The sequence below is a fragment of the Dermochelys coriacea genome, chromosome 1 (genome assembly GCF_009764565.3).
Source record: "Dermochelys coriacea isolate rDerCor1 chromosome 1, rDerCor1.pri.v4, whole genome shotgun sequence".
Lineage (NCBI taxonomy): Eukaryota > Metazoa > Chordata > Testudines > Dermochelyidae > Dermochelys > Dermochelys coriacea.
Genome location: NC_050068.2, coordinates 235,587,670 through 235,602,973, shown reverse-complemented (window position 1 = coordinate 235,602,973; position 15,304 = coordinate 235,587,670). Strand labels below are relative to the sequence as shown.

At 43.3% G+C, this 15,304-nt stretch overlaps 1 protein-coding gene across 1 annotated transcript in view; it reads left to right on the top strand.

The window, feature by feature from the left end:
• The window catches only part of PDE3A (phosphodiesterase 3A), a 376,294-nt gene that overhangs the window by 335,644 nt on the left and 25,346 nt on the right, over positions 1-15,304 (top strand). The window contains exons 10-12 of the mRNA XM_038380928.2: positions 10,294-10,405; positions 12,650-12,763; positions 14,937-15,136. Coding sequence (XP_038236856.1) covers positions 10,294-10,405; positions 12,650-12,763; positions 14,937-15,136 — 426 coding nt within the window. The remainder of the gene's footprint in view (positions 1-10,293; positions 10,406-12,649; positions 12,764-14,936; positions 15,137-15,304) is intronic.

The window sequence follows — 15,304 nt, the reverse complement described above, 5'->3', positions numbered from 1 at the left end:
AGGGACTGAGGTGAGGCTGACTGGCCTGTAGTTCCCAGGATCCTCCTTCTTCCCTTTTTTAAAGATGGGCACTACATTAGCTTTTTTCCAGTCGTCCGGGACCTCCCCCGATCGCCATGAGTTTTCAAAGATAATGGCCAATGGCTCTGCAATCACATCCGCCAACTCCTTTAGCACTCTCGGATGCAGCGCACCCAGCCCCATGGACTTGTGCTCGTCCAGCTTTTCTAAATAGTCCCGAACCACTTCTTTCTCCATAGAGGGCTGGTCACCTCCTCCGCATGCTGTGCTGCCCAGTGCAGTAGTCCGGGGGCTGACCTTGTTTGTGAAGACAGAGGCAAAAAAAGCATTGAGTACATTAGCTTTTTCCACATCCTCTGTCACTAGGTTGCCTCCCTCATTCAGTAAGGGGCCCACACTTTCCTTGACTTTCTTCTTGTTGCTAACATACCTGAAGAAACCCTTCTTGTTACTCTTAACATCTCTTGCTAGCTGCAACTCCATGTGTGATTTGGCCTTCCTGATTTCACTCCTGCATGCCCGAGCAATATTTTTATGCTCTTCCCTGGTCATTTGTCCAATCTTCCACTTCTTGTAAGCTTCTTTTTTGTGTTTAAGATCAGCAAGGATTTCACTGTTAAGCCAAACTGGTCGCCTGCCATACTTACTATTCTTTCTACACATCGGGATGGTTTGTCCCTGTAACCTCAATAAGGATTCTTTAAAATACAGCCAGCTCTCCTGGACTTCTTTCCCCCTCATGTTATTCTCCCAGGGGGAGAACTGCCCATCGTTTCCCTGGGGGAGTCAAAGTCTGCTTTTCTGAAGTCCAGGGTCCGTATTCTGCTGCTCTCCTTTCTTCCTTATGTCAGGATCCTGAACTCTACCATCTCATGGTCACTGCCTCCCAGGTTCCCATCCACTTTTGCTTCCCCTACTAATTCTTCCTGGTTTGTGAGCAGGAGGTCAAGAAGAGCTTTGCCCCTAGTCGGTTCCTCCAGCACTTGCACCAGGAAATTGTCCCCTACACTTTGTCCTGGATTGTCTGTGCACTGCTGTATTGCTCTCCCAGCAGATATCAGGGTGATTGAAGTCTCCCATGAGAACCAGGGCCTGCGATCTAGTAACTTCCGTTAGTTGCCGGAAGAAAGCCTCGTCCACCTCATCCCCCTGGTCCGGTGGTCTACCCCTCTCACATGCTGCTGCTCGTGCTTCCTCTCAGTATCCCACGTCCCCACTTACCTCAGGGCTTTGGTCTCCTTCTCCTGGTGAAACCTAGTTCAAAGCCCTCCTCACTAGGTTAGCTAGCCTGCTTGCGAAGATGCTCTTCCCTCTCTTCGTTAGGTGGAGCCCATCTCTGCCTAGCACTCCTCCTTCTTGGAACACCATCCCATGGTCAAAGAATCCAAAGCCTTCTCTCCGACACCACCTGCGTAGTCATTTGTTGACTTCCACAATTCGACGGTCTCTACCCAGGCCTTTTCCTTCCATGGACGAGAACACCACTTGCGCCTCAAACTCCGTTATCCTTCTTCCCAGAGCCACGTAGTCTGCAGTGATCCGCTCAAGGTCATTCTTGGCAGTATCATTGGTACCTACATGGAGAAGCAGGAAGGGGTAGCAATCCGAGGACTTGATGAGTCTCAGCAGTCTCTCCATCACATCATGAATCCTAGCTTCTGGCAAGCAGCAGACTTCTTGGTTTTCCCGGTCGGGGTGGCAGACAGATGACTCAGTCCCCCTGAGGAGAGAGTCACTGACCACCACCAACCGCCTCCTTCTCTTGGGAGCAGTGGTCATGGAACCCCCATCTCTTGGACAGTGCATCTCATGCCTTCCTTCTCCCTCAATCGTCTATCTTAAAAGAATTATAAATGCATGTTGGCCCACTGTACCTTCAGCTATGACTCAAAAAGCTGCTGCTGATTCTTCCACTATCTTCGGTTCACTGTCTTGTGGGGTTTTGCACGGAGTCTATCACTGCATTTGCATTGAGGCATAAAGGGACACAAAGAGACAGCTGATCCAAAAGAATAGGTATGGTCTTCTCTGACATTGCAAATCCTAGTCAAGCCATACATGAGACCAAGATTCATGAAAAAAAATCTGATCCTACTGTCTTGCCCCTGTACCTCACTTTTAGAGAGTCAACACGTTGGCAGTTAATACTTCTACTCCACCTAATAAAGATCTGAATCAGGTGGTGATAACCTGCTAAGGTTCCTTTTTAACTGCCAACTTTTCATTTGTTCTTCCAAGTTGAATGAAGGTGCTGACACAACCTTTATTTACACAGTACGATCGACACCCCTATAATCATCACCACTTTCCTGGCCAGGCTTTCTTCTCTGTCGTTCACCTCTTGATGGCACAGAGACAAACTGGCCATTTTTTCTTGTAGTTGGATAATGGTTTTGTCAACAGGGGAAGTGTATAATGTATATTCAGGACACAAACCCAAAAACAAATTGGGTTTTGACTGATAGAGTATCTCTTTTCAAAGTAGTATGTGCAGGAGGCTAGTGGAAAGCAGTGAATGTGTTGATCAAGTCTCACATTATACACACAGAGGTTAAGGTGCTAACCAGCCCTCAGTGCAATAAACTCCAATTAATGCTAAATCAAGTCCTGGTCCCTTGGCTGTTGATGATTATTCAGCTGCATACAGCTAATTCAAAAGCCAACCAGGAAAGATGATTGATTAAATTCAGAGTGACATTAGGATTTACTCTGTGAGCTGTTTCCTTGTCAGCAACCCCAGCCTGTACTTCAGCATGTAACAGCTGTGCAAAACCAGCTTGCCAATATTCCGGGTTCCTTCTAAGGTAAGAGGAAAGCCTAGGCTGTGTATAGTACTTCTTATCAGAGAGAGCGTGAAATGAGACACTTCCCCCAGCTGTTTTCCCCTGTTGTCCCCACTTCCCAGTAACCTCTACCCTCCACCGCTGCCATTTTTGTTTTCCCCCTTCTGCTTCTACCTGCAGACCTTGCATGTTCAGAAAACCTGCTTAAAGATGTAATCACTGTCCACACCCTGAGTGAATTGTCGCCTGCCAAAGCCCAAATAATGGGGTATGGTGAGGGGCAGAGATGCAAAATGAGGGATGCGAAAAAATCAATCTGAGGTGCTTCAAAAAATTGGGATTCATTTATTTAACATAAACAATTGTATTCTCAACGTCAGGCTTCAACATTTCAGATATCAATAATTTACATTGACATTAATGTAAATGGAATGACCTAAGATCAGAGTGGCACAAGATTGAATCTGAGTTTAAAAATGAAGATGTCCCCCACTAATAAGGAAGCAAGGTGACTGAATGAAATGAGCTTTTTTTTTAAACCAGGGAACAGGTTGACTTTCTGGTGTGTAATTTATATCACAGTATGTCTTTAAAGTGGAATGGACAAGGCTAACAAACACATCAGTGATTTATTCTCTGCTTTCCACAATTAAATAGTCTCATCTTTAAAAAAAAAATAGAAAGAAAGAAAATTAACAAGAGGAATTAACTATGCATGCCCCACAATCCAAAATTTATGAGGTGGAACAAAGAGGAGTTGACGTGTTCCCCCAGGCGGGTGTTCCATTTAGAAAGCAAATGCTGGCCTAGCATTTTTAAGGCTACTTGAGATGTCTCTTTCTTATTTGTGGAATGTTAAATTGATTTAGCCACTATATTAAAAAAGACCCCACACAACTCGGACGATAAAAGCACTCTTACTAAGTACAATGGAACGCACTTAAATGCAGCACAGACAAACCTGTAAACAAAGGGATAGAAAGACCTTCACAGAAAAAAATCTCACTTCAGAATGGAACAGCAAAACTCTCCAATTGAAATAGCAGCTTCACAACAAGCCACGGACATACATAATGCCTTAATTTATGCTTATTGCTCTTCTCATTGTAATTCCTGAAGGGAAGAAACCAGTTTGCTTTAGAAAGAAAAGTGGAGTAGGTGAGCTTGGAAAAAAATGTACAGCTTGAAATGGAAGCATCTCTCCTCTGACCGTTACCAAACTGCAAGTTGATTAAAATGATAGGCCAGGGCTCAGATTCTAGGAAAATTTACAGTGTCAAGGTTCTGATTCTGTGTTTCTGTACCTGTAAATAAGGCCCATCGGAAGTATTTCACAGCTCGCTGGGGCTGGGAGCTATTGGTCACGTTATCATCATCTGTATATTTCTGCACAAAGAAATTAAACAGCCCTATAAAAAGAACGGCATGGGAAGTCTCTTCCTGGGGAATGTTGTTTGTCATAAGATGGCTTTTGAATTAAAATTAAAAATCACCCATGAATGGAAACATTGGGGGGATTGGAGTCGGGGCATTATTAGTGGCAGACTCTAATCTGTGGAATTCCTTACTGCCAGAAACCCTGAACATAACTATCTTCAGAAAGCATTGTAGCACCTGCGTGGTTGGCCAGATGTTTGCATAAGTAGTTATTTGGTTTCCCATATCTTCTTGTCTCTGATTTATTCTGTCTTGATGTCGATGGGAACCCCGGCTTTTAGGTTCCTATACAAGAGAATGTATTTACTTACTTATTTAGCTGTACACAGCATGCACAGCTACTGTTGTGGTGGGCACTGTCCATGTGCTTATAATAAGTAATACATAGAAGATGGTTATACTGAGTACCGTGTGAATAATGAGTTCCTTCTTTGAAAGAAATGTCCATTAAAAATCATTTCACTGGAAGCATTTGTTTTAGTTTTAATGGACGCCAGAAGCATTAGATTTATAAATTATGCTTTTAAGCACTACTTTTTTCATAGATGGGGGGAAAAGGCAGAAAGGAGGGGAGAGAGAAGTAACACTACTTATCAAACAAAGGGTATGTGTTGAAATTTATTTATTCCTAAGAATAAAAATTGTACTGAGCATGTTGGTAGTATGGCACATACAGCTGTTTTCTAACTAGGAAGCCATATGCAGTAGGGACCAATGGTTATGATAATGTGTGATCCATAGCGCTAAGCCAAACCACAAGAATCTGACCTGACCTTCAGCTTGATGAACTGCCTCTACCCCAAACACAAGCAGAAGACAGGAAGAAAGGAGAAGGTGTTGCTTAGTAAGCCAGGGTGTGATTGTCCATCAGGTGATGTATACTCCTGAGATATGGCAACATTTGCCATGGGAGGAAAAAAGTTAAAAATAAGTTGTTAATAAAGAGTACATAACAACTAAAACAGCAATACTTATTTTGCCAAAATATCCAGATTTTCTGACGTCCAAGAAGCTATAAGTACCAGAAAATAAATATCCCTTTTCCTCATTCTTTCTTGTGTCTGAATGCCTTGCTTGGCTGCTTATCCTTCTTGGTGACTGGAAGAGCAGACCATTTCTCTCCAAATAAGCTGCTGGGAACTGGATACCATTCACTTCCACCCCTTGCCAGTCCAGTCAACTTCTTCAGAATTGAAACCTTTCCCTCTGACCTAAATCAATGCTGGAAATTCAGAGGGGGAAAAAATAACCTTCTTATATGGCATGCAGTTTTTAAAAATACCTGCCTAACAGTTGTATGAATCAATAAGATTAAAATCTGCAGAATAATAATCTACCATTCCTCTTTTCCCACAGGGGTATATTCCAGGAAATAAGATACAATGAACTAGATAGACAGTAGCAACTAATGTCTTTTCTTTCCTGTTTTTTGTTCCTCTCACCTTCCATGGCACACTGATCTAAGACTAAGGTTTGAAATACCTCGTTTCCTTGTAGCTGCAAGTTTGAATCCTGGCTGGGTCAACTCAGCCATGATCCAAGAGAGGCAAATTGAGTTCCATGCTGTGTTTGGAAATCCTGGGCCCTGCTGGTCAGGCTGCCTGCACAGTTCAGGTCTGGTTGCTACCATAGGGCATAGAGAGACAATGTGGATGAGGTAATATCTTTTATTGGATCAACTTCTATTGGTGAGAGAGACAATCTTCTGAGCTACAGAGCTCTTCTTCAGGTCTGGGAATTGTGCTAACTACTTATGCTAAACTATCTGTTCATCCTTGAATTTAACTGTGACACTCATAGTACCTTTCCCAGACCTGAAGAAGAACTCTGTGTAGCTCGAAAGCTTGCCTCTCACCAACAGAAGTTGATCCAATAAAAGATATTACCTCACCCACATTGTCCCTCTAATATCTTGGGACCAACAGAGCTACAACAACACTGCATACCATGCGGCATAGGTAGAAATAGTGAATATAGCCTGTTGCTCCCCCTTATAAGGTTTTGCCAGCTAGTTTATGCAATGCATAGACCCACTGGCTATGCATCTGGCCTAACCATAATCCTCCTCTCTTTAGAGAGCTGCAGATGCCTGTCCTGAGCAATGTTCCCTCTAATTTTTTCCATCCACATGTGGAATAAATTATGTGCACCGAGGTAATGTGCAGATGCGCGCCACCAGTAGAAACAAAAATCCTAGATATAGAACTGGAAGAGACCTTGAGAGGTCATCTAGTCCAGTCCCCTGCAGTCGTGGCAGGACCAATTATCTAGACCATTCCTGACAGGTGTTTGTCTAACCTGCTCTTAAAAATCTCAAATAATGGAGATTCCAAAACCTCCTGAGGCAATTTATTCCAGTGCTTAACCACCCTGACAGCTAGGAAGTTTTTCCTAATGTCCAACCTAAACCTCCCTTGCTGCAATTTAAGCCCATTGCTTCTTGCCCTATCCTCAGAGGTTAAGAAAAACAAATTTTCTTCCTCCACCTTGTAACAACCTTTTACATACTTGAAAACTGTTATCATGTCCCCTCTCCATCTTCTCTTTTCCAGACTAAACAAACCCAATTTTTTCAATCTTCCCACATAAGTCATGTTTTAATCATCTTCGTTGCTCTTCTCTGGACTCTCTCTAGTTTGTCCACATTATTCCGGAAATGTGGTGCCCAGAACTGGACACAATACTCCAGTTGAGGCCTAATCAGAGCAGAGTAGAGCGGAAGAATTACTTCTCATGTCTTGCTTACAACACTCCTGTTAATTCATCTCAGAATGATATTTGCTTTTGTTCCCCAGTACCCCATTTCTGCAGAGATTGGGTATGTGGGCACGGAGGAAGGGGAGAGACTGTGTGTGTGTGTGTGTGTGTGTGTGTGTGTGTGTGTGTGTGTGTGAGAGAGAGAGAGAGAGAGAGAGAGAGAGAGAGAGAGAGAGAGATTGTATGAGCTGGCTTCTGGGGAAGTCTCCAAGAGACCATGCGCTGTCTGTTTAAGGCACTCACTCACCACTCGGAAGGCTCGTTCAGACTTCAGACCACAGCAGCTCTCTGCTGCTCAGAGTCCTGAGCCCTGTCCCCTCTCCCCTGCTCAGTGGAGTTGGGGTATGGGGGGGAACACACCCAGACATCGGCACTCCCCTCACACCCCATTCTGCAAAGCTAGCAGGAGGGTCCTGGGAGCAGTTGCTGGAGCAACGTGGCTGCAAAGCAGTGGGGGAGGGGCACCTGAACACATGCTGTCAGATGTGCACAGCTCTGCTAGTCAGGTGCACGGCACTTGAATCATTCCTGGGCAACCGTGCGGCTTAGCGCAAACACAGGTCCTGAGTAATTTCTTTGGAGAACACACAGAGCTGGAGAAATTTCCTGTGTCAGTTTTCATTGCTGCTGACCCCAGGGCAGCTTTCTATATTTAAGATGCTCTTAGGCCTTTTCTGCGTACATAAGCCTCATGGGATTTTGGCAATTTTTTTTAAAGCACTTGGGTTTCCTTAAGGATTAAATGCACAGGGTAAAATTTTCTAAAGTGAAAGTGAATGGGCCTAAGGCACTTCAGCCTAAGTCACTTTTGAAAATAGGATCAGGTTCCTAAATCACTTGCTGTTGAAATTTGTATTCAGAGAATGCATGTAAAATGTCATCCTCTCTTTCCAGTTCCATTCTCTTTCTTATGGCTGCACCACAGAGGAGGAAGATGTTGAGGGAAATAAAAGTAAGGAGGCATTAGCTCTGGGATAGGTAGAAGAAAAATAGGGAGTGATCGACAGGGTAGAGAACTAGAGAACAATAGAACATACAGAAAGGTGAGAGAGAGCAATATCGGTAAAGAGGGGGTTGAATAATTAATGACCTATCACCAGACTAGCTTCTTAGTGTGATTTTCTTACGTTGTCAGGTTAGAGAATGAGGGGTTCATTCCTTCCGCATTGTAGAGAAGAGTAATCTCTTTTGTCGCCTTTCTCTTCCCATCCCCAGTGGCAATCAGAGATTTTAAGAAGCATGTTTTCTGTTCAGAGCAGACATGTCTAATCCTGACAGACACCTGGAACTCTTGCACTAACACTTGCCCTGAGCACATCACATCACCCACACTCCTACTGCCTACAGTTAGCCTCCAGAACTAAGATACATAGGGATTTTCTATTACCAATCTCCAGTTGTCATTGAAGCTTGAGCTACAGAAATGGCTAAGAGTTTCTCTAGGAGCGCTCTTTTCCATATTTGGTGTCCTCAGGTTTTTAAATATCCTATAATTGAAGAAAGATTTTTATCCCTCTTTTGATGGTTCTGCTATATATTTATGTCTTGTTCAGACTCTGAGTTCTAAGAGGGATAGTCCAATACTTAAAAGTACTCGTCTCTGCACTGGAATAGCTCTGTTTAAAGCAGTTTTGATGTGTCCTTTACAGCAGTATTGCTAGCAGCTTCTGTGGCTTTGGCTTTCATTGGCATCACCATGTCGACACTGTCCAGCATTACCACCACCTTTTTACTAATACTAACATTGAACATGGTACTGTTGGCACCCTATGCCATTCAAGTAGCAGCTGCTCAGTGCACAGGTGCCACCACCAGAAGCACAAGTGGCAGACACTTGATAACAGACAGATCCCTTGCGTGTGGAGTCAGAAACAACATTTGTGCACTCTCAGCTGCACCCTTCGACTGCATCATCCTTTCTCATTTTTGCTAGAATTGTTCATAATTAGTTCACACAGAAATTCTGCTTGATAAGAAATCCCTAGTTGAAGATAGCTCAAAATACTCAAAAACTTGAAAATAATTGTAATTCTCTATGAAGGCCAGATATTCAGAGCTTCCGTTTGTTAAAACTTGGGTTCACTACACCCATCAGCATAGCTTATGGATCCCAACTCATACACACAATATGCTGAAGGACGCAGCAGTTGATAGCAGCTTAATTTAGGTTCAGTTGTACTATGTTGAAACAAAGGCCAGTATGATTTTGAGACTGTATATGCAGAGTGTAGTATATGGTGGAACTGGGAGACAGTGGTCTCCCCTTGATACAGCTCTGGTGAGACCACAAAGAATACCGTATTTGGTTCTGGGCACCTCATGATGAGAATAATTAATGAAGTGCTGGAGAGGCTAATTTCAAAAGGAAAGTTGGAAGAACTTAACATAGTCATTTCATTAGGTCCCATTGCACTGTGTATAAATTTGTTGTTGCTTTCAAGCCCCTACATCATGTGATAGCTGCTGTCTGCATTGCTGACCTGGTCTCCTATTATATTCCCCCATCAACTTCTTCACTCCACCACAGTTACCAACCTGAATAGCCTGCTTGACTCCTCTTCTAAAATTCTCTGTAACCTTCTTCCATGCTTGAATGCTCTCTGAATGTCTTTCCTACTGAAAATTCCTTCCCTTCAGTCATATCCCTCCTGAAAACTCACTTCTGTCATTTCATGTAGAAGATTTAAAAAAAAAAGTGACATTTATTAGGCTGACCTTTTATTTGACAACCTTGGCTGCTGCTTTTCCTCCTCCCTTCATCTGTTTAAATGATTAGGTGAAGAGCACAACAATTGTCATTGCATACTCTTTGTGACAGGATATATGAGGGAGATTTGCAGAGATGCTAATACCTATCAATGCTTTGTAAATCTCCGCTTCTTTGTGTTTTCTTATTTTTTTTGTGAGGCACCTAGCACATTTTGGGGTACTTAAATCTGATAATAATATCTAGGCTTGCTAAAGGTCACCAGATAGGAATATAACCAGGTACAAGTATTGGAAGAGGGTAACTATCAGAGAAGAAAAAAAGTTGCTTAGAACAATCAGAGAGTATAAAGAAGAACATCATTTTGGTAAACAATTTCTAAACAACCTGTTTGTTTGACTGTGTAACTGTGTCTCAGCAGAAGTACTGGCAACTTCCCCACATGAACTAGACCAGATGATTCACGTGGGAAAATGCCATAGAGAACAATCCTGTATTGAATAGGGATATACCAGGTGACTTTATAGGATCAGCTTTTATGATGTCTTTTTTGGTCTACTTAGCAGAATGGTTGTTTTCCTTTTCCAGGTATCATACAGGCTTTTTGAAGACATGGGGCTGTTTGAAGCCTTTAAAATTCCAGAGAGGGAGTTCATGAATTACTTTCATGCCTTGGAGTGTGGATACAGAGAGATACCTTGTAAGTAAAGCTACAGGTCAAATAAGAGTCTCTTGCTCAGATCTAATTGACTTTTGACACGTTCAGTAAATATTTTTATACATTCTTTCCTCTCCCCCTAGTCACCACAGCCATTTCTTCTTTCAAGGGCTGCATTTTGTCGCCTACCTCTTGACTAAATGCGTAAGAAGAGTATTCCTCTTTTGGTGTGATGTACTTTGTGAAATGTGAAGAGTACTCCACAGTTTTGTGAATACATGCAACACTGCTAAGCTAATTGCCTCCCGTACAGAGGCTCTTCCTGAATTCTGCCCTCACATTTCTGTCTGTTTGACATTTAGGGCTTTTTCTTTTTTTTAATTTTATTTCATAGAAAACTCTGTGTAAATCTCGGGTCATAAGATGGCTCCTATTTTGAGAGTTTATAGGTATCAGGGACTGTTCTATCTAGCCATGTTTGTTATCGGTTGGTGGTATTGTCAGTCTTATCTGGAGTTTGTTGGAATGGTTGCGCCCCCCACCCCACGCCTCCCCGCAGGAGGGTTGTGTTAGAGATATACACCCTGTGATATGCTTCCACACCAGAGATGCTATAGAACAGTGATTTTAAACCTCTGGTCCTGGCATAACTTTTAGCAGACATCCCCGCTATTCTATGCTAGCTAGTTTTGGATTCAGAAGCAAGTATACAGCCATATATAGATATACGATTTACTGTAGATACATATTATATAGAAAATGCTGGATGTTATTGAGGTACAGTTACTGGATATATCTGTATAGAAATATATAATCTATATTTTTCAGATTCCTAGGATTCTGTCCCAGAATTTTATGATCTTTGCCAAAGAAATATAACATTTAAGTTCCCCCGGAATTGAAGGGCCTTTTATCTACGTGCTGCATTGTTGGAAATTGATACCAGAGCTGAATAAAATCTATATAAGGGCTTGTGTTCATTGTGGTGTTAGCTCAAGATGTAACTCTAATGTTGTCCTTAGTCTGACTCCCATTCTCCCCCCCCCCCACACACACACACGCACGTGCATCTCTAGCTCAACTTAAATGGTACGTTGCTTTAAACTTGAGCTAGCTGGCCTGTCGGGGGGTGTGTGTGTGTGTGTATTGAAGCTCAAGGGCTGCTGATGCAGAGGCGATACAGCTACATGCAACAACTTGAGTTAACACAGCTGGTCAGATGCTAATCCAATCACCGTGTAGCCTGAGTGTTGTTTCCAGATGTGGCTGCTCTCACTCAAGCTAGGCTAGTGGAATAACTCAAGCTAATCGTTGCAGTGAAGACAAACTCTTATTGTTAGAAACTGGGAGAAATCCTGGCCACAGTGACATGAATGGGAGTCTTTCCATTGATTTTAGAGGAGCCAGTATTTTACCCTGTTTATTGACCAGATGATACTTGCATAACAAAAGGCCAGGGAAGTAGAGGGGAGCACAGCTCTCACCCCTATGCTAAAAGCTCCCTCTCTTCTCTCTTGCGTGGGGGAGTAGCAGGGTCAGCGCAACCATTAGGCGAACTAGGCGGTCGCCTAGAGCGCCAAGTGGTTGGGGGCGGCAGTGAAGCAGAGGTAAGCTGGGGCAAGAGGGTGCGGGGAGGGCCGCCTGCAGCAAGTAACGGGGGGGGGCGCACAGGGGAACCGCTCCCCGCCCCAGCTCACCTCTGCTCCACCTCCTCCCCTGAGCACTGCCCTGCTCTGCTTCTCTCCCTCCCAGCCTTGCGCGCCAAACAGCTGATTGGCGCTGCAAGCCTGGGAGGTGGGAGAAACGGCGGCGTGCTTGGGGAGGAGGCGGAGCAGAGGTGAGCTGGGGTGGGGAGCTGCTGCGGGGGGGCTCCCCGGGCCGAGGGGAGGGGGCGGCAGGGAGCTGGCCCAGGGGGCTCCCCGGGACGGGGGGGGGGGGTGGCGGCGCAAGGAGAAGTTTCACGTAGGGCGTCAAACCTCTTTGCACCAGCCCTGGGGAGTAGTGCTCCCCCATGGCTTCCCCTCTTCATAGTAGTGCTCCCCCATGGCTTCCCCTCTTCCCCTTCAGTAGCAACCTAGTGGTAAAAGGAAAGCTGAAAACTTGTAGAATTGTAAAATAAGCCGGCGTCCTCGTATCTTGTAATGGCTGTTGTTTTTTGCTGTTCCTTGAACTAAAACTCCCTAGAAGTTCCCCATTGTATCCAGTAGATGGTGCTGTGTGCCCTCTGATAGAAAGAATCTGCATGTTTAATAATAGTGTCATCAATTGCCTTGATTTGTATCATAGATCACAACAGAATTCATGCGACTGATGTTCTACATGCGGTTTGGTACCTTACTACTCAGCCTATCCCAGGACTCCCAACAGTGATTAATGACCATGGGTCAGCAAGTGATTCAGGTATTCTTTTAATAATATACTGTTCTTTTAAGACATGGGTTGTGGAATACTGTACGTTTCATTTGCTAGAGAAAAATAACCAAATGAGGAGGCTGTATAGGAAGGACTTTCAAACAATTTCAGCAATATAATTAGATGTTTAATGTGTCCTAGAATATTTATTGGTGTGTTGCAACTGTGGTAGACCAATTCTTTCCAATAGATTTCCATCAAGTATACTTAGGGCCCTAACAAATTCATGGCTGTGAGAAACGCCTCACAGACTGCGAAATCTGGCTTCCCTTGTGAAATCTGGCTGTTGTAGGTGTCTCGGAGTATTGCCACCCTTACTTCTGCACTACCTTCAGAGCTGGGCAGATGGAGAGCAGCAGCAGCTGCTGGCCAGGCGCCCTACTCTGAAGGCAGAGCCACCAACAGCAGCAGCACAGAAGTGAGGATGGTCAGAAAAGGCGCCGTGGCGTGTCTGACTGACACACACACATCCCAAGACCCCTTTAATCTCTGAGCATTAGGCCTAGAGTCGGGATCAAGCAGCGGTGGGGTTGGGGACACTCCAGCTATTAGGCTGGGCTGATGAGGGACGGGACTTTCTTTTCCCCTGCACAGGCCACTCCCGGGACTGAATCAGACCCACCTCCAGGAATCTCCCCCAGCTGCAGAGAGCTCCACAGCTGCTGGCTGAAAACCTAGGTCTGAAGGCAGCACCGCAGAAAGAAGGGTGGCAATACTGCAACTCCCCTACAATAGCCTTGCAATCCCCCCATGACCCCCTTTTGGGTCAGGACACCTTTAGTTACAACACTGTGAAATTTCAGATTTCAATATCTGAATCTATGACATTTAAGATGCTTAAAATCCTATGACTGTGAAATATACCAAAATGAACCACCATGAATTTGGTAGGGTCCTAACTATGCTATAGAAGCACAGTATTTTACACTTAAAAATATGTGAATTCAAATCTTTTGTAAGCTTTGTAGGACCATCTTACTTTTTCATGTTCTTTTTAAGCCCTTTCTTTCTACAAGCCACTTAAGTGATGTCTGCAAGTTAGCATAGCTGGTGTGTATTTTTTAATAAACACTTGGGATCTTTTGGGTAGAAAGATGTTTTACAAAAATATTTTTGAAAGACATTCACTCAAAAGAATCACCATAGCAGAATAGGCCAGGTGTCTGGCTAGTCCAGTATCTGCCTATGAAAGTGATCTGTTCTAGAAGTCTCAGAAGAAGACTTCTGGGTAGGTTAGCAGCCACAGAGTTTGGACCCAGAGCTTCTGGGTCTAAAAGCATGCACCTCCACTGCTTGAGCTTAAAGACCCAAATCTATTAGCTCAAAGTCTATAAATGACTCATAAACTTCTTTGTGGTCCAGCCATTGGAGGGAAACAGAGAGCCATGCTATGTAAACATGGGTTAGCTAAGAAAGCCTGGGCTGTTCATTGATTAATGCCCCACAATTAATTGTTTAATTGCACATAAATTTACAGTGTTACAATTAGGCTTGGAAGGTTTGATTTTTACTGGTAAATGTTGGTGAACGTTGATTTCACTATACGCATGCAAACTAACAAAAAAAATTTTCATTGATATTCATCAAAATTACAGCTAGGCAAAGTAAGAAAAATGCTGCTTGAGAAATTGAGAATTTGATTTAAGGATATGTACTTTGTATATTTTGACATGTGATGTTGACAGTTTGTGTTTAACAGGTTAATAAAGCTTTAACTTTTTGAATCCAAACATTTACTGTCACTAAATAATTATTGTCTGACTCCCCCATTATGTCCTGCAAAATTTACATACGTAAAAAGAGGAGGAAAATGCCTAAAACCCAGAATTTTGCACAACTGAGAAAATGTAAATAAAAATTTTAAAAAAAGCTTAAAAATAAACATCGATATTATCCATCAGAATTATAAAAAAATAAACATACCATTTTGCCAGTGCTAGTTAGGGTAACAGTCATTTTTGAGTTGCTGGACCATACACAAAATATCAGAAATCATCAAGTTCAGTATTTCTGCATTAGGTTATGAGACCGGATCTGAGATGATTGGTTTTGGTCAAATGTTTGGGGTGTTTTTTGATAACACACAGGCCTACAATTTTGCTCATGGTCTATATTTTCAATAAGTAATTAAAACTCAGTAAGGGACTCTATTTCTACTCAGATTCTGATAGTGGAATCACGCATGGCCATATGGGATATGTGTTTTCGAAGACATACACACCTGCAGATGAGAGTTACGGCTGCCTCGCTGGCAGCATCCCTGCCCTAGAATTGATGGCGCTTTACGTCGCTGCAGCCATGCATGATTATGATCATCCAGGAAGGACCAATGCCTTTTTGGTTGCAACCAGCGCACCTCAGGTAAGTCTTGGGCCACATTTTTAAAGTCTACATAATTGTTAAGCCTCCAAAGACTTCTGAGCACAGCTTTTCATTGCTTTTCACTACCATACGGTGAATTTATCGGCGCTCTGCCAATGCATTAATGCCTAATATAAAACACCAGATTAACTCATCACAGCACTGATC